Genomic DNA, 19,803 nt, shown 5'->3' with positions numbered 1-19,803 from the left:
ATGTACTTTAGGAGTTATAGTGGTGGATAATACCCACGTTCTAGATGCTTCACCACAATCTGGTATAAAAGGAGGGCGATCCGGACTACAGAGTCAGTGTATGTTACTCCACCGTCCCTGCGACACGGGTGATGGGTGGAGCGCTACGAGTGCGGACCGAACCTATGGTCGGACGAGTCTTTGCATTTCGAGTGTTCGGTTCCAGCGGAGTTGGAACTTTGATTTTCTTCAAGTGCCATGTTAGGACTTGTGTTTCAGTGACTAACTGAAGGAACTTAGAATTTCTCTCGTGAGTGTCGTAACTTTTAAAAGTACTACATTTGAACTCGTATTTTGAACTTGTCTTTTCGTAAACAGACTTTGGGAACACAGAAATTTTCCAAGTGTCTAATTTGGACTTGTGTTTTGTGACAAGCTGTGGAAACATAAAACTTTCGTGTGAATGTTACAATTTTCCAAGTACCACATTGAACTTGTGTTTCATGACAAACTGTGGAAACTTAGAGTATTTCAGAGTATTACATTCGAACTTATGCTTCATAACAGATTGTGGAAACATGAAATACTTTTTGAGTGCCGCATCTGGACTTGTGTTTAAACTTGTGTCATCGTAACAGACTGTGAAAACAGAGAGTACCCATGCCATATCTGAGTTTGTGTTTTCCTCTCGTGATGTTCCGAGGGAACATAGAACTTTTCAGTGTCATAATTGAACTCACAATTTATGCTTTGTAATCATTTTTCATGGACGGTGTTAGACTCTTTCCAAGTGCAGTTTTACTTTAATGATCAGTTAATTTTGTTTATCGACGGAATAGGACCTTTCCGAGTACCATTTAATTTACTTAATTTATTACAAATGTGCCAATGTGTCCTGAACTTGCATAAACTGTGCATCTTGTGCTTAATATTGTGCTCTAATCATAAACTGATGAGATCAGTGAATTAAGAACTATGATGACAATGATTAGTGACCCAATAGAACATTCTAGTCTGCCATGCCAATGTTAACAAGCTCATGTCATGAACTTGACATTATAAATTACACATTATTTTTTCAAGTATTAATTCGACTAACATCTAACACAAGGTCAGATATTCAGTTCAATCGTCTTATTTTCAAGTGACAATTTATGAACATTAACGATTCAGTGAGGTGTTTGAATCAAGATTTTAGTAACACTTGTCATATTTCATTTGCAATGAGTGAACGCAATAATTTAAAGGTCAATCTATTTAACAGTGCTACAAGTAAGTTGAATGCCGTACGGGGAACTTGTATGTGAATCACGCCTCACCTTTCATCAACACTGTCGTGGGAGATCGAACCCCGGAACGTGTGCGCCTGGAGAATCGAGAACTCTCAAATCCTCGAGAACTTCGAGAAATTCCAGAACGATATAGATGTTGAAAATGTCCAATAACGGACCATTATATTGGTATTAAAAATTCCAGAATGTCGAAAACTTCACATCCAGGACGGGCGTAGTTCCTGTCCAGGCCGTGCCCAGCAACCATCCCAGGGTCCGGAGATTCCAGCCTGCTACGACGCTTCAACTCAACTTGCATGAAAGGTGATATTAATTTGTCTTCAATGAACAATAAAATCAGATTATAAAAAAAATCTAAGTTCAATGAACTAATATTCCTCTCTGTACCAACTCCAATGTTTTCATGCCACACCCTCAGAAACAGTCCATGCTCTTCAAGCTAGTATCAGCGCCTCAAAGACAGACATTTTTCCTGGTAAAATAAATAAATAAATAAATAAATAAAAATTCAAACCATGTTCATCCTTACCGTTACTGAATCTGATGTAGGAGATTCAGAAAGAGGTTTCTTCCAGTACTTGAAAGCTTCTTTAAAGTCATTCTTGACAAAGTACCAATAAGATCCTATAAGGACATAAGTTTTCAATAAAAGGGGTTTTTCCTTTTTGAAACGCTCAAGCATCCTACTGAATTCAGGAACTGGATCATAATTAGGAACAGTTCTATTGTCTAATCTGATTAAGTCCATGTATGCTCCATAAACACCACTTTCAGCAGCCTTCCTGTAATGTTGTCTGGCCTTCTCCAAATCTTTCTTCTCCCAGTAATAATGACCAGCAACATGATGTGCCATGGGATTGGTTGGACCCAGATGAAGAGCGGTCTTAATACAGGAACTTACTAGTTCCATATTTCGATACTCGCGTGGCATTTTTAGAATACCTTGTGCACATCGAAGGTTCACATGTGAGCAGTCCTTTCGGAGAGCCAATGCATTCCTACAAGAAAGAAAATTCTATTATTTAAACAGATAATCATAATATATGAGACAATGAGAAAAAAGAATGCAATTGTATTTGCAAATGATGTTATACTGTAGTACAGGGCAATAAAAAGGAAGTACAATACGCCAGGGAATTTTCTCCATAGTGAGCCTAGTTATGATCCGCTGTTAAGAAAAATCATTACACTGGCAACAGCAGCCAGGCTGGGTTATTGGAATGACCTTGGATGGCAAAGGCAAAAGGTATGTGAAGAGTAAATAGTCTCAGGAAGGTTAGTGAGCAGTAAACAGTGCAGTGTACATGCTTTTAAACAAAGTACTCATGACAGTGTGACAGAATACTAGTAATTAAGTTTACTGTTGAGGAGAGAGAGCATTTTTGGTGGAACATATTTTTGATGAAGGGGATCATTTTATGGCAAATGTGAACTAAAATTTCATACATATTTTACTAACGCCAGCTGTTCAAATCATGATATTGTAGGTCTATGTGATTTGAAACTTAAGTTTTGTGCAACTGGTTCAGATTACGACATGCCAAAATCTTGATCAAATCTCCTATATAATGATGCAGTGTCCCACAGAATCAACCTGCAAGTTAGCACATGAGTCAGGAATTGCTAAGGGGACAGAAAATAAAGCTGTAAGAAAATAATTTCTTGTACCCTTATAAAATGACTGTGATTCACGAATTAAAACAAATTGATCAAGCAAAGAGGTTGCTGTATTGTGAACAGTTACTGAAATCTTATAAAATTAAATTAAATGGCAATATCTATCTATCTATCTATCTATCTATCTATCTATCTATCTATCTATCAATCAATCAATCATCAGTGATCTGCATTTAGGGCTGCCGCTGAGGTGGCAGATTCCCTATTAGTTGTTTACCTAACTTTTTCTTAAACATTTCAAAAAAACTTTGAAATTTATCAAACATTTCCTTTGATGATTTATTACAATCCCTATAACTGACTATTTGCCCCAATCTGTCGTCTGCAATTCAAACTTTATCTTCATATTATGATCTTTCCTACTTTTAAAAGCTCCTCACAAGCCAATTCTCCCCCGACAGCTCAAAACACACCACATAGTTGAGCATCTCGTCTCCTTACTCCCAAGTCTTCTCAGCCAGAACTTTGCAACATTTTCAAAACACTACTCCTTTGTCGGAAATCACCCAGAACAAATCATGCTGCTTTCCACTGAATTTTTCCAGTTCTTGTATCAAGTAGTCCTGGTGAGGGGTCCCATACACTGGAACCATACTCTAACTGTGATCTTACCAGAGACTTATACATCCTCTCCTTTACATCCTTACTACAACCCCTAAATACTCTCATAACCATGTGAAGAGATTTGTAACCTTTCTTAACAACCTTGTTAATATGATTACCCAAATGAAGCTCATTCCTTTCTTTTTTTTTGCTAGTTGCTTTATGTCGCACCGACACAGATAGGTCTTGTGGCGACGATGGGACAGGAAAGGCCTAGGAATGGGAAGGAAGCAGCCGTGACCTTAATTAAGGTACAGCCCCAGCATTTTCCTGGTGTGAAAGTGGGAAACCACGGAAAACCATCTTCATGGCTGCCAACAGTGGGGTTCAAACCCACTGTCTCCTGGGTGCGAGCTCACAGCTGGGCGCTCCTAACCGTATGGCCAACATGCCCGGTAAGCTCATTACTTATATTAACATCTAGATACTTGCAGTATTCTCATGAGGTAGGCTCTACTATAACCCAATCAACACAATAATTAAAACTCAGAGGACTTTTCCTCTAGGTGAAACTCACAACTTGACTTTTCATCCCATTTACATTCATAACATTGACTGCTGTCCATTTCACTACATTATTTAAGTCCCCCTGCAGTCACCCTGCAACTCATTTACTACTTGAAACAGTATAACATTATCCGCAAATAGCCTTATCAGTGATTCCAGTTCTTTACTCATACATATCCCACGTCATTCCATCTTAAGCGATAGGTCGGCGAACGAGACTTCTCCACCAGTTGCGGTCTCTGAACTTCTCTCCTTCTTCGATGCTTTCCAAAGTATGTCCTTGCTGTTCTTTTTGCTAGTGGTTTTACGTTGCACTGACACAGATAGGTCTTATGGCGACAATGGAATAGGAAAGGCCTACAAGTTGGAAGGAAGTGGCCGTGGCCTTAATTAAGGTACAGCCCCAGCATTTGCCTGGTGTGAAAATGGTAAACCACAGAAAAACAACTTCAGGGCTGCAGACAGTGGAATTCGAACCCACTATCTCCTGGATGCAGGCTCACAGCCGCGCGCCTCTAACCGCACGGCCAACTCGCCCGGTTCCTCGCTGTTCAATGTCAATCTTCACCATGTCCTTGTACCCGAGTCTTGGTTTTTTGTCTTCAAGTTTTAAATTATACATTTGTTTTGGTAATCTGTTATCTCCCATGCGTCGCATATGTCCATACCATCTCAGGCGCTGCGCTGTTATTCTGTCTTGCAGATTTCCTCATTATGGACTCTGTCCCTCCGTGTTTTACCGTCATGCTACAGACAAATCTCATTTCTGCTGTCTGGATTCTACTAACATCTTTATTTCTCATGGTCCATGTTTTGCAACCATAGGTCAGGATTGGTACGTAATAGGTTTCATATATAACTCTCTTACATTTTGTTGGTATTTTCTTGTTCCATATTATGTCTTTAACTATTCTGTAAAAGTTGCTACCTGCCTGAATTCTGTGGGAAATTTCCTTATCTATAGAACCAGTATCAGAGATAACACTTCCAAGATATTTGAATTGATGGTTCATCTGTAGCTGTTTCCCCTCCATTTCAATGTGTCCTATTGGTTGTCTGCATCTTTTGATGACCATAACCTCACTTTTCTCTTCAAATCAAAAAATCAAAATCTCTTTATTTGCAAATGAGGTGTTTACCTCGGTGGCAAATGGTACACTAAAATACATTATTGTCAAGCACTAAATATTAAATTAACAAGAGAATAAAATTTTCCTATAATACAATATTATATAATTTACGCTAACGATTTTTTCTATTAAACACACAGCTCATCCTTAAAAAATTTACATTGTTTACAAAATTCTACTTATAATATCTCCTGTACTACATACAAATATAGTCATCTGATATACAGTATGTGGAATTACTTCAAATGATACTGTACAACTGGTATAAGATTAAAATTTACATTGCATTTATTTACTTTTTCTTTTCTTTACCCATTCTGGAACCTAAGTAACATAACGACCTGCTGTGTCTTAACCAGAGCCCCTTTTACCACCACTTTTCAGAGTTCCTGAAGTGCCTTCACAGCTACCGTAGTGGTCCCCTACTTTGGCTGTCCAAACTCCTTAGACCAGGGGATGGAATTAATTTATTTACACACATTTTTAATTTACAATAACCTGCACTGGTCGAATGCCCTCTAACACTTCATTTATTTTCTCTGTTGCAGTATATTCTCTTTTTGAATATCTGTACAGATTTTGGAAAAGGATCAAACACTACCCCTGGTAAACTGTTCCACTCCTTCACACCCTTCCCAATGAATGAAAATTTACCCCAATCGCTTCTGCTAAAATTCCTTCTAATTTTATATTTGTGGTCAGTCCTGCCGACATAATTATTTTCCAACTGAAGCCTCTCACGGATATCACCCCATGCTGCTTCTCCTGTATAGGCTCTATATAAACCTATAAGTCTAGTTTTCTCCCTTCTCTTACTTAAAGTTTCCCACCCTAGTTTCTTTAACATTTCTGATACACTACTCTTTCTCCTGAAATCCCCTGTTACAAATCGTGCTGCTTTCCTCTGCACACTATCTATTTCTTTTATTAGGTATTCTTGGTGAGGATCCCAAACACTGTTTGCATATTCCAATAATGGACGAACCATACTTAAGTAACTTTTCTCATCCTTTAAGTAGCCTCATTACGACATGTAACGATCTGTATGCTTTCCCAACAATGTCATCCACATGACCCTTCCAATGCAAATTACTTTCATATCTTACACCTAAGTATTTGCACTTGCCATCTTTTGGGATAACTACCCCATCCAAAGTATATTCAAATTCAGTTTTAAAACTCCTGTTTGTAAATGTTGTAACAGTTGATTTGCCTCCATTAACTTTCATGTTATTCTCTTTAACCCATTGTTGGATACTCTCAAGGTCCCTTTGTAATTCTGAACAATCCTCAATGGTATTTATTTCCCTGTAAACAATTATGTCATCTGCATACAATCTTATTTTTGATGTTATATTGTTCCCTAAATCATTTACGTATATTAAGAAAAGTAATGGACCGATTATACTACCCTGTGCAATTCCCTTCCAAACTTTCTCTTCCTGCGATACGTTAATTCCTACTTTGACTTTCTGAACCCTTGAATTTAGAAATGTTTTTCCCCAACGTGTAACCCTTACGTCCAATCCTATACCCTCCAATTTCTTTAATAATATTCCATGTTCCACTCTATCAAAGGCTTTGGAAAGATCTATGGCTATGCAATCTAACTGGCCTCCTGAATCCAATTGATCTGATATGTCCTGCTGAAATCCCACCAGTTGTGCCTCACAAGAATATTTCTTTCTAAATCCATACTGGCTCCTCATGAACCAATTTTTATCATCACATATCCCTCTGATGTACTTTGATATTAAACTCTCCAGTATTTTACAAACTATACTGGTCAGGCTGATTGGTCTGTAGTTCTCTGGTTTCCTTTTATCACCCTTTCCTTTATAAATTGGTATTATTATTGTTGTATGTCCGGCGCTCCCCTTCTCGCTCCGTCAGCCAGCTGCACGCGCGCCTGTGTATCATTCTGCTAGCTTCGACGCGCAGCCCCCAGTGCGCGTGCCTGACCATCGAGTGTACTATAAATAGGAGCTCCCTGTCTGCTCACTTGCCCACTTGCCCCGGTGTCCAGCTCCAGAATACACCCTACGTCGAGCACGGAGGCTACTCCTCTTGAAAATGTGCTTCGACCAGGTGGACTGAATTTCTGGCAGTACGAGGTTTCACCTCTGGTCACCGCTCCCTTACCTGTTTCCTCTGCCTATGTTCCGTAATTCTTTTACAAGCCATTTTCATTCCCTAACTTATGCAAGCTCCCTTAGTTTCGCTAGGTGGAATTTCTTCAATCAATTGAACTTGCTTTTTAGGAATTCAGGCACTTCAACCAACAAGGACTCTCATGAACATTTATGTTAGTGTGCCAGATAGTTTTCGACTATCAACGTGTCAATTCACAAAGACTATCTTTTCAAGATAGGAGTGTATATAAAGACTGCAAACCTGTACATATTGTATAAAGACAGACTTTTCTCAAGATTCAATATTCCTTTTTGCTTCAAAATAAATTTCAGTTATTTGTGTAAATATCATAAAGTGAAGCAATAAAAGTTGTGTTCTGTAAACTTCAACCTTGGTTACAACACAACTCTATGGCGACGAGGTAAAAAAGCGACACTACCATTCATCGGCCCCAGTCGCCAACTCTATGGCGACGAGGTAAAAAAGCAACAAACTACAATTCTTCAGCCCCAGTTGCCAACTCTATAGCGACGAGGTACACACGAAACCAACACTACAATTCAACGGGCCCAGTTGTCAACTCTACGGCGACGTGCTAACCAACCAGTTCTGACACACAGCTTACCTTACTATTTCTTGCACGCATCTCGCAATGGCTACTGCGGAACAACTCGCTACGATCTTCCAAGCCTTACAGCAGCAACAACAACAGTTTATGCAACAACAACAGGCAGCATTAATTCAGGCTCTTCAAGCTATTTCTGTCTCTCCACAGCCATCAGCTATTCCTCCGTTCTCTGCTTTTGATCCGGCTAAGGAAGAATGGTCAGTTTATTTAGCCCGCTTGCAACAGCATTTCATCTGCCATTCTGTCACAGATGATCAACGCCGCCGCGCACTATTTCTTAGTTCGGTTGGCAATGCTACGTGTGAATTACTACGTAAATTAAGTCCAGAAGAACACTTATCTGAGGTACCCTTCACACAGCTCTTAGCCCGTCTCACGGAACACTATGCCAAAGCTCCTCACATAGTGGCTGCTCGCTATAAATTTTTTCAGAGCAGAAAGCAACCCCATCAGACACATACTGAATGGATAACTGAATTGCGTGGTCTAGCTAAACCCTGCCAGTTCATCTGCTCCAAGGACGGTTGTGGTTCATCCTACACTGATTCTCTCATTCGGGACATGATAATTTTACATACTCCTGAAGACCAAATACGTTTTGACGCTGTCAAGCAGAGTAACCCTTCTTTAGAAGACGTCCAGCGTATTGCTACGGTTTATGAGCTTACTACCAAGACTGCCGCAGCCATAGCTTCTCCACACGAAGTTGCACAAGTCTTGCCTCAGGCCCGCAAGTCCTCTGCTACAGTGAACCGTACGGATAAGGCGCTCTCCACCAAGCATTCTCGCCAGGTTCCCTCTCGTAATGCTACACGAAAGCCCAATTCTAAAAGCACCTCGAAACTCCTGCCTTCCTGCCGAGGTTGTTTCAAGCATCATGAACGTCGTGACTGTCGTTTTTTCAAAGCTACTTGTGAACGATGTAATAAACTTGGACACATTAAGACTGTCTGTCAAAGTTCGCTCCGCCCTGCTAAGACTACTGCAGCACGCCGGAAGCATATACAGCCCCGCCAAGACATGGAAGTTGATCAGATCAATCTTATTCTTCCCACAAAGGATTCTCACAAAATCATCATTCCTCTCTCATTCTCTGATCGAGCTGTCGATTTTCAATTAGACACTGGATCACCTGTCTCTATTATTAACCTGACTACCTACCACGACTTAGGTTCACCTTCATGCTCTCCAGCTGACATCCAGCTCGTGACATTTAACAAGAAGAAAATTGACATCAAAGGTCAAATCAAGCTTCAGGCTAGTTATAAAGGAATTCAGAAAGCCATTCCTCTTCTCGTAGTTAACAACTACACTGCATCAAACATTATGGGCATGGATCTATTTAACTTATTTGGTTTCCAGATACATGACAACATTAACGTCGTATCTACATTGCATCCTACTTCTGACGTTACCGCTCTCCTAGCGCAGTTTCCTGAAGTCTTCGACTCTCAGCTCGGAACAGCCAAAGACTATACAGCACACATACAGCTGAAATCCGGAGCTAAGCCTCGCTTCCTCAAGGCACGTCCAGTACCCCTAGCACTTCAAGACCAGGTCACGAAAGAATTAGAAAGATGGATACAAACTGGAATTGTTGTACCAGTTACTTCTAGTCAACGGGCTACTCCACTCGTGGTAATCAAGAAACCTGATGGTAATGTTCGACTTTGTGGCGATTTTCGATCTACAGTCAACGCACAACTCGAAACCGATATCTTTCCTATTCCACGTCCGGAAGACTTATTCCGTCGTCTCTCTGGTGGACAATTCTTCTCTCGAGTTGATCTTAAAGAAGCATATCTCCAGCTACTTTTAGACGAAGAATCTAAGAAATTTCTCACACTCAACACTCCTCTCGGACTGCTCCAGCTCCAGCGGCTCCCATTTGGTATTTCATCCTCAGCGGCTATTTTTCAGCGCTATTTGGCTCAACTCACCGCCTCAATTCCCGGTTGTGCTAACTACCTGGATGATATTATTGTTACTGGAAAAGATCATCAGGAACATCTCACCAATCTCCGCCTTCTTCTCCAGAAATTGAAAGACAATGGACTACGAGCGAATCTCGCTAAATGTACCTTCTTTCAGCCTCAAGTTCACTACCTCGGACATATACTTGATAAGAATGGAATTCGTCCTAGTATACAGAATGTCTCCGCGATAGTAAACATGCCAGCACCTCAGAACCTCAAGCAGCTTCAGTCCTTCATAGGCAAAGCGAACTATTATAATAAGTTCATTCCACGCTTCGCTACAGTGGCAGCTCCATTAAACGCTCTACGTAAAAAAGGTGTTAAGTTTCAGTGGACTCCGCAATGCCAACAGGCATGGAAAACAATCAACAACGCCTTAATTCAAGCTATACAACTCACTCATTTTCAGCCCGACAGGATCATCACGCTAGCTACTGACGCTTCAGACTACGGTGTCGGTGCAGTTCTCTCCCAGAAGGATCGTCAGGGACAAGAACGCCCCATCGCCTTCGCTTCGAAAACACTTAATGACCATCAACGTCGATACTCACAGATAGAGACAGAAGCTTTAGCCATCATCTTTGGTATTCGCCGTTTCAATGAATATCTTTATGGCAACCATTTCCTGATCATTACCGATCATAAGCCTCTCGTACACTTATTCCATCCTGGTAATAAGATCCCAGAGAATTCCCTCAGAAAGCTTCAAAGATGGTCCATGTTCCTTTCTGATTATTCCTATCAGATTGTATATCGAGCCACATCCCAGCATTGTAATGCTGATGCCCTCTCCCGCTTACCCGTTGGTCCTGATACTGCCTTCGATTCTCAAGAATCTGAATGTCTTCAGTTGGACATAGAACTTGAAGATACTGTATCCAGTTTTCCTATTGATGCTACCTGCATAGCTAAAGCTACGGATAAGGACAGTACACTTGCTACTGTACGTACTTACATCCGCAACGGTTGGCCTCTTCAGAGCACACTTCCTGCCCACCTGGCACCTTATCATCGTATGCAGCATCGTCTCACGACTCGTGCCGGAGTTGTACTACTAGAAGCAGGCACCATCTTCCGAGTGGTTATCCCACTTAGCCTACAGAAACAAGTTCTCGAATTATTACACCAAAGCCATTGGGGTATCTCCAGAACAAAGCAACTCGCCCGTCAACACTGCTACTGGCCCGGTATTGATGCCGCCATCGAAAAGCTAATACGTCATTGTGAGCAATGTCAAACGAATCAGAACGCCCCGTCTTCTGATCTTGCTTCATGGCCTCCTGCTACTACTCCATGGGAACGAGTTCACATCGATTTCGCAGGTCCTTTCCTCAATTCCATGTGGTTAATAGTCATCGATTCACTGTCAAACTTTCCATATGTCGTGGATATGCATTCGACTACTACAACCGAAGCTACCATTCGTGCTCTCCAGAAAATCTTTACTACAGAAGGTTTACCGCAAGTACTCATTTCGGACAACGGACCTCAATTTACAGCTACTGCTTTTCAGAACTTTTGTACACATAATGGCATTCGTCATATCCTAGCACCACCTTTTCACCCTCAATCTAATGGTGAAGCTGAACGCTGCGTACAAACATTTAAAAGAAGTATGAAGAAAGCTGTCTCTTCAGGCTTAACTAAAGACCAAGCCTTGCTCCAACTCTTAAACAACTACAGAACTCTACCCGGCGCTGATAATATCACTCCTGCACAGAAGCTCCATGGACGACCTCACAGAACTTTACTTTCTCTGTTACAGCCTCTTCCAGCCCAGCATAAGACCTCACCAACGAAGTTCTCCCTCAACGACAAGGTCTACACCAGGACATTCAAATCCAACCCACTCTGGATACCTGGAGTCATCTGCAGATCTTTGGGTCATCGTCTATACGAGATACAGACTATGGAGAAACGTATCTGCCGCCATCAAGATCAGATACGTCTGCGCTACCGCCCCTGTCCAGCTATTGATGCTATTGCTAAACCAGATAAATCTATTGCTGAACGAGCCTTAGATCATTTAATAACAATGGGTTCCTTTCAGGACGAGACAGCGCCACTCCGCCCAGTTCCAGCTCCGGACAATACAACAGAGAAATCAGCAGCTCCGCCCCAGCATCGCAGTCGCCGCCAGCGCCGCCGCCGTTTCACGCCGTACCGGCGTATTTAGGAGGGGAGGGTGTTGTATGTCCGGCGCTCCCCTTCTCGCTCCGTCAGCCAGCTGCACGCGCGCCTGTGTATCATTCTGCTAGCTTCGACGCGCAGCCCCCAGTGCGCGTGCCTGACCATCGAGTGTACTATAAATAGGAGCTCCCTGTCTGCTCACTTGCCCACTTGCCCCGGTGTCCAGCTCCAGAATACACCCTACGTCGAGCACGGAGGCTACTCCTCTTGAAAATGTGCTTCGACCAGGTGGACTGAATTTCTGGCAGTACGAGGTTTCACCTCTGGTCACCGCTCCCTTACCTGTTTCCTCTGCCTATGTTCCGTAATTCTTTTACAAGCCATTTTCATTCCCTAACTTATGCAAGCTCCCTTAGTTTCGCTAGGTGGAATTTCTTCAATCAATTGAACTTGCTTTTTAGGAATTCAGGCACTTCAACCAACAAGGACTCTCATGAACATTTATGTTAGTGTGCCAGATAGTTTTCGACTATCAACGTGTCAATTCACAAAGACTATCTTTTCAAGATAGGAGTGTATATAAAGACTGCAAACCTGTACATATTGTATAAAGACAGACTTTTCTCAAGATTCAATATTCCTTTTTGCTTCAAAATAAATTTCAGTTATTTGTGTAAATATCATAAAGTGAAGCAATAAAAGTTGTGTTCTGTAAACTTCAACCTTGGTTACAACAATTATAGATTCCTTCCATTCCTTTGGTATTACACTATTATTTATGACATAGTCAAAGAGAAATTTTAAATAAGGCACTATGTACCACCCCATTGTCTTTATCACCTCCCTAGTAATTTGATCACTTCCTGCTGCTTTTCCTTGCTGAAGCAGTTGGATTTCTCTGAAAATATCTTCATTTGTGAACGAGAAGCTTCTTGTTTCCCTCTGTGTCTGTCCCTCTGTAACTTCTGTTTCGGTGTCCAACTCCTGACAATCATCTACTGAATCTCTAAATTCCCTACTAAAGAGGTTTGCTTTCTCAGTATCTGTTAAATAGTGTTCACCCCCTTCTCCCACCATTATAGGTATTTGGATTCCATTTCCTTTTTGACTCCTGATATATGAATACAGCTTTTTCCATTTCCCTTTGTGGTCATTACGCTCTTGAAGAATGCCATTCATATACTTCTCTTTTGCTTCCTTTTTTACTCTATTCAGTTCCCTCATTAGCTGTTTTCTACTTTCTCTTCTCTCCCTACCTTCTTTGATTTTCCTGTTTACTATTCTACATTTTCTTTTTAATTTTCTTATTTCCCTTGTATAATAAACAGGGTCTGAGGTCATTTTACCCTTCTTAACAGATACAAATCTCTTCTCTCCTTCCCAAACGATTCCTTTGAATTTAGCCCAAAGTGTATCCACATTACTCCCTTCACTTATCCAACAACTGAATTGTGATTTAAGGTAAGTCCCAAATTCATCAACTTTAGTTTTTCTGTACAATTTCTTGTCTTGTGTGACCCTCTTCTTAAGCCTTTTTGGTACCAGTCCTACATACATTATTACAGCCTTATGGTCACCTATTCCTTCAATTACCTCAGTTTTATCAACAATTTCCCATGGTTTAACCAAGAATACATCTAGTAAGTTATTGAGACGAGTCGGTTCTTGTACTACTTGTGTAAATCCTCCCTCCCAAATTAACTTATTTGCCAGTTTCTGTTCATGGGCTTCACTTGCAGCTCCATTCCATTCAACCTCAGGCAAGTTTAGATCTCCCCCAATTATTACCACATCATTATTATTGTTTTTATGAGTATAATCTATTATTTTCTCAAATATTTCCATGTCTCTTTCCTCTCTTCCTGGCCTGTATGTTCCTATAATTCCCACCTCCTTCATATTATCACAAATTAATTTTATCCCTAATATTTCATCCCTTTCATCGGTAAACCATTCATGTGAACAATATGTTTCCTTCACCAGAATAAACAGCCCCCCTCCCTTTTTATCTCCTCGGTCTCTACGATAGACTGTGTACCCTTCTGGAAATACTTCTCTATTACCCACCCCTTCTCTCAACCACGATTCCACTCCTATCACCACATCAGTCTCTTGGCTGAAGATGAGCCCATATTCTTTAGCAGCTTCTGTCCAGGAGTTTATTTGTTCTTGAAGGTCTTCTTTGGAGTCTCCCCACAAGTACATATCGTCCGCAAACAAGATAACTTTCATTTTCTTACCTCCAATGGTTTGGTGAACTTTTCTCTAAATCTCGTTCATCACAGTAATGAAAAGAAGAGGAGACAAAATACCACCCTGTCTTAATCCAGATTTTATATCAAAGGTTTCAGTCATTCCTATAGGTGTTTTGACTTTACTGCGGATATCTTCACACAAATTCTTGATCCTGTGTATCATGTCATCCTGTATTCCAATTTTCTTCAGTGTTTCCCACACCTTCTCTCTGTTCACAGCAACAAATGCTTTCTTGATATCCAGAAAGGCTTACTACAAATCTCGGTTGTGTTCGTAGTATTTTTCCATTAACTGACGGACTGTAAAGATTAAATCAGTTGTTGATCTCCCCTTCCTGAATCCATACTGTTCTTCAAAGAGGTTCTTTTCTCTAAGGCAGCCCTGTCCAACACGGCGCCCGAGGTACTCTTTTATGGCGCCTTTCGCAATTAATTTCCAAATTAAATGTTACTTAGTATTTGGAAACAATACTTTTGCATTTCAATAAATACTCTTACTTTTCTCTTAAAAATACCGTCCTCAAAGTCAGGATATTTGTTATATCCGTACCTCCAAATATACAAAGAGCTTTGAGTAAGCCATAAATGTGATCTAGGCCTAACTGACTCGTGTCCGCAATTAGTGAAGAGATAGAAGAAAGGTTCAGAAAGAGCTATTCGACATGTAAGTAGTTGCGACAAAGGGAAATCCTCCACAAACCTCTCACCATTGGGGGGATAGCGCCAGGTATAAGGCCCTCTCTACTCACGGAGCCAAATATAGCCGCATATTTGTTCTGCCAAACAGAACCGTTTCCTTATGATTCACTTGATTGCAATGCCATAAACTACCTGCCATGACAGAGTTTCACCATGACGACAATGCGACACCCAATTTGCCCACAAAGTTACTTTAATCCCAACAAAGCTGTGCCGTAAACATAGAACAAACGATTTATGAAAATATTGCAATTTGAATATTCCCAGTTCCTAGCTTTCAGGCGAACATTTAGTATTACTTGTGAGCTTATGCAGGGCTTATGGAATACGTTTTGAGTGCCTTTTGTTGTGATAAGTTGTAAATTCAACATGTTTCGTGTTTTTTTTTTCATTACTATTTAAACTTTAAATTATTCAGTTTATAACCAGTTATATTTCATTAAACATAACACTACTTAACATGGCTAAAAGGTAAAGAAATTATAGCTTTAACAATGAATGGGAGGACCAGTATTGCTTTATTTAAAACAAAGGAAAGTATGTGTGTTTATTGTGTAATGTTAGCGTGTCTGTTCCTAAAAGAATGTACAGCGACATTTCTTGACTAATCACAAAAAATTTGACAGTGAATTTCCTGTTAATTCTGAACTAAGAAGACAAAGTGAAAGACATAAAATCTAAATTAGCATTGCAACAATGTGCATTTAAGAAGTCAGTTCAGCAAACGCGTAACGTGACAATAGCTTCTTACAACGTTTGTTACGTCCTAGCTAAAAGGAAAAAAAGCTTTCAGTGATGGGGAAGTAGTGAAAGAAGCTATGCTAAATGCCGCTGAATCTCTGTTAGAATCTCACAAAAATAAATCTGAATTGATATCTTCAATCAATGGACTTCAGTTGTCTCACCAAACTGTTGCTAGGCTGATTGAACAGATTTTTAATATTATGGAATCTCAATTACATCAGGATTTGAAGTCGTGTGAACATTTTTCACTCCAGTTTGATGAAAGTGCTGATATGTCTGACACCGCTGAGTTGTGTGTATTTTACAGTAAAGGAAGAATTTGTCAAGCTATTGCCACTTCATGGACGTATGGGGGAAAAGACATATTTAATGCTTTCGTTAAATTCACCATAGAGAGTAACTTACCACTGTCAAAGCTTGTCGCTATAACAGATGGGGCACCGTCTATGGCTGGTAGAAATAATGGATTTCTTTCCCTTTGCGCCAAGGATGAATCATTTCCAAAATTTCTTTCTTATCATTGTATTATTCACCAAGAAGCTTTATGCGTAAATGTTTTAAAGTTCGATCATGTCATGAAAATTGTAACTCATGTCGTGAATTATATAAGATCGCCATCTACTCATCATCGAATTGTTCAGAAATATTTTTAAGTATGTTAGATTCGGAGTATGGTGACGTCATCCTCCATGCAGACGTAAGGTGGCTTAGTACGGGGAAACACTCGAACGGTTTTTTTGCCTGTTGGATGAGATACGAGACTTTATGAAATCATTTCCTGGGAAATATTATCACGAACTTGATGATATATCTTGGCTAATCGAATTATCATTCTTAGCAGACATCACCTCAAAATTAAATGAGTTAAATCTCGAATTGCAAGGGAAAGATAATAATATTTCAGGTATGATAAGTATTGTCAATGCATTTGGAAAGAAACTTAAAGTATGGATTGTCCATTTAAATAGAAATTCCCTTTCACATTTTCCAAATTTGAAATCTATGGCAGATACAGTAAATGGCGGCAAGCGTGATTTTTCATCTCTTGCTAAACATCTTGAAACTCTTGGGTCCGAATTTGGTAGCAGATTTAGCCAGTTTACAATGCTTGAACCAGTGATCATGTTTGTCAATAATCCCTTCGCTTCTGTTGACGTTTGTGAGCTTGGAGGGAGGGTGTGTGAAATATTCGAAAATTATAATGAAGAATTAGAAATGGAAATTTTAAGCCTTCAGTCAGACATTTCTTTGAAATCCTCCTACGCAACATGTGGCAATTTCTGGACCCTGGTGGACGGTAAAAAGTATCCCATTACCCGCAGTGTTGCTCTGAAGATGTAATCTTGTTTTGGTTCAACTTATCTTTGTGAAGTCGCGATTTCGACTATGAACATAATAAAAAACAAATACCGATCCTGCCTGACAGACTCACACCTGGATGACGCGTTAAGAGCAGCCTGTTCCAGTTACACACCAGACTTTCCTCAACTTGCAGCGAGCATGCAGTGCCAGATTTCACATTAATTATGTGAGTAAATATATTCTCATTTAATTTTTAATTTTAGATTTATTATTATTATTATTATTACTACCATTATTATTATTATTATTATTATTAATTATTATATAGTTGTTGTAGTACCGATAACAGTAGTCGAATTAGTGGAATCGTACCTGGCGCCCGCGTACCCTTAGTTATCATGTGAATGTGCTCGCGTAGAAACGAACGTTGGACAGCCCTGCTCTAAGGGGTCTGATTTTACACTCTATAATTCTTTCATAAAGTTTACCAACTTGGGATCTTAAAGTGATGCCTCAATAGTTGAAACATTTCTTTCTATCTCCTTTCTTGAAAACTGGAATTATGATGCCTGTTTCCCAATCAACTGGTATGCCCCCATCTTTCTAGATCTTACAAAAGAATCTGGAGATCCAATGTTTTTCAGAAATGCCCATAGCCTTGATAATTTCTCCATTAATTTCATCAACACCAGCTGATTTTCCAGTTTTGATGTATTTTCAGGCATATTCTACATCACTCCATGTTAAGTGTAACCCGTTGTCAGAGGCAGACTTGTATGAGACAGTACCGGTACTGTTTATTTGTGTATGCTGCATACAATTCACATTTAGCAATTCATCAAAGTAAGTCCTCCAAGTCTCTTTGATCTTATCATCTTCAGTGATCAGGTTTTAATTATCATCTCTTAGGTGTTTGGAGTGTTCTTTATCTCTTTTTCTATTTTCCATCATCCCATATAACATTTTCTTATTACCATTAACATCCTCTTTCAATTCATCACTCCACTTGTTCAACCACTTCTCTCGTTCTTCTGTAACAACTTGTTTTGCTTGTTTTTTAGCAACCCTGTATAGTTCCTTATTATGGTCAGTCCAGTCCTTGAAATATTTTCTAAACATGTTGTTCTTGTTCAGGACAGCATTTCTTGTTCTGTCATTCCACCATGGAGCATCTTCTTGTGGCACTGATTCATCCACATACCTTCTCAGTTATCATTACTAGATTTTCTTTCAGATCCTCCATTCCTCCTCAGCTGTTCTTTCATCTGTCTTTGGTACTCTGTTTTCTTGGACTCTATTATTCTATCATTGTTCTTCAGCTTCCAAGTCTTGAGTTTCTTTACCTGTGTGGTTCTTACTTCTTCATTTATAAATAAGAAAACAAAATGGTCCAATAATACTGCCCTACAGAACACCCTGTTAATCATTACAGGATCAGATAATTCTAATTCTCTGAGTTCTATTTTCTAGAAATGTAGCCACCCATACAACCACTCTTTTGTAGGCATCATGTAATACACCTCATTTTTATCAGTCATCTCCCTTGATCTACCCTATCAAAAGCCTCGGATAGGTCAACGGCAGTACAGTCCATTTGACCTCCTAAATCCCAAATATCTGCTATATCTTGCTGGAATCCTACAAGTTGAGCACTGGAATAACCTTTCCTAAACCCAAACTGCCATTTATCAAACCAGTTAGTAATTTTTCAAACATGTAGTGAACGTGCCCCACAGGCATGATTTGAGTAGAGACTCGTGTGTGAACATTGAAGTGGACAAGGTCAATACAGATATTGTTAAAATTTGTAAACATTTTCGGAATACTCAGGTTATTGAATGCAGCAGTTTTGAGAGATACTGTTATACAAAACAAGGCCTCCATCTAAACAATTCAGGTAAATGAAAGATAGCAAATATTGTTCTAGATTTTATTAATCTTAAGATATGTACTGTAAAACAGGCAACTCCCTTGAGTTATAATACTGACCAGGAAAACTAATAGAAAGAGCCAGCTGTACTTCAAGCTGGCTCAGTCAACTAGAAAAAGAAACTCAGGATAGTAAGGAATTTCAAGTTACCCAATTGCAACAGTCAAGTTTTAGGGAGGAAGGGGGTCTGAGATTGCTCTTGGTAAACTGTCAAAGTGTAGTAAATAAACAATTAAAATTCGGTACATTGATGGAATCTTATGAGACTGATGTGGTGATAGGAGTGGAATCGTGGTTGAAAGAAGGGGTGGGTAATAGAGAAGTATTTCCAGAAGGGTACACAGTCTATCGTAGAGACCGAGGAGATAAAAAGGGAGGGGGGGTGTTTATTCTGGTGAAGGAAACTTACTGTTCACATGAATGGTTTACCGATGAAAGGGATGAAATATTAGGGATAAAATTAGTTTGTGATAATATGAAGGAGGTGGGAATTATAGGAACATACAGGCCTGGAAGAGAGGAAAGAGACATGGAAATCTTTGAAAAAATAATAGATTATACTCATAAAAACAATAATAATGATATGGTAATAATTGGGGGAGATCTAAATTTGCCTGAAATTGAATGGAAAGGAGCTGCAAGTGAAGCCCATGAACAGAAACTGGCAAATAAGTTAATTTGGGAGGGAGGATTTATACAAGTAGTACAAGAACCGACTCGTCTCAATAACTTACTAGATGTATTCTTGGTTAAACCATGGGAAATTGTTGATAAAACTGAGGTAATTGAAGGAATAGGAGACCATAAGGCTGTAATAA

General features: G+C 39.8%; 1 protein-coding gene across 1 annotated transcript in view; it reads right to left on the bottom strand.

Moving 5' to 3' along the window:
* Positions 1-19,803, bottom strand: part of LOC136867324 (uncharacterized) — a 62,715-nt gene that overhangs the window by 23,266 nt on the left and 19,646 nt on the right. The window contains exon 2 of the mRNA XM_067144475.2: positions 1,801-2,269. Coding sequence (XP_067000576.2) covers positions 1,801-2,269 — 469 coding nt within the window. The remainder of the gene's footprint in view (positions 1-1,800; positions 2,270-19,803) is intronic.

This window comes from Anabrus simplex, chromosome 3 (assembly GCF_040414725.1).
Source record: "Anabrus simplex isolate iqAnaSimp1 chromosome 3, ASM4041472v1, whole genome shotgun sequence".
Lineage (NCBI taxonomy): Eukaryota > Metazoa > Arthropoda > Insecta > Orthoptera > Tettigoniidae > Anabrus > Anabrus simplex.
The sequence above is the reverse complement of the archived record's forward strand: the minus strand, read 5'-3'. Positions and strand labels throughout refer to the sequence as shown.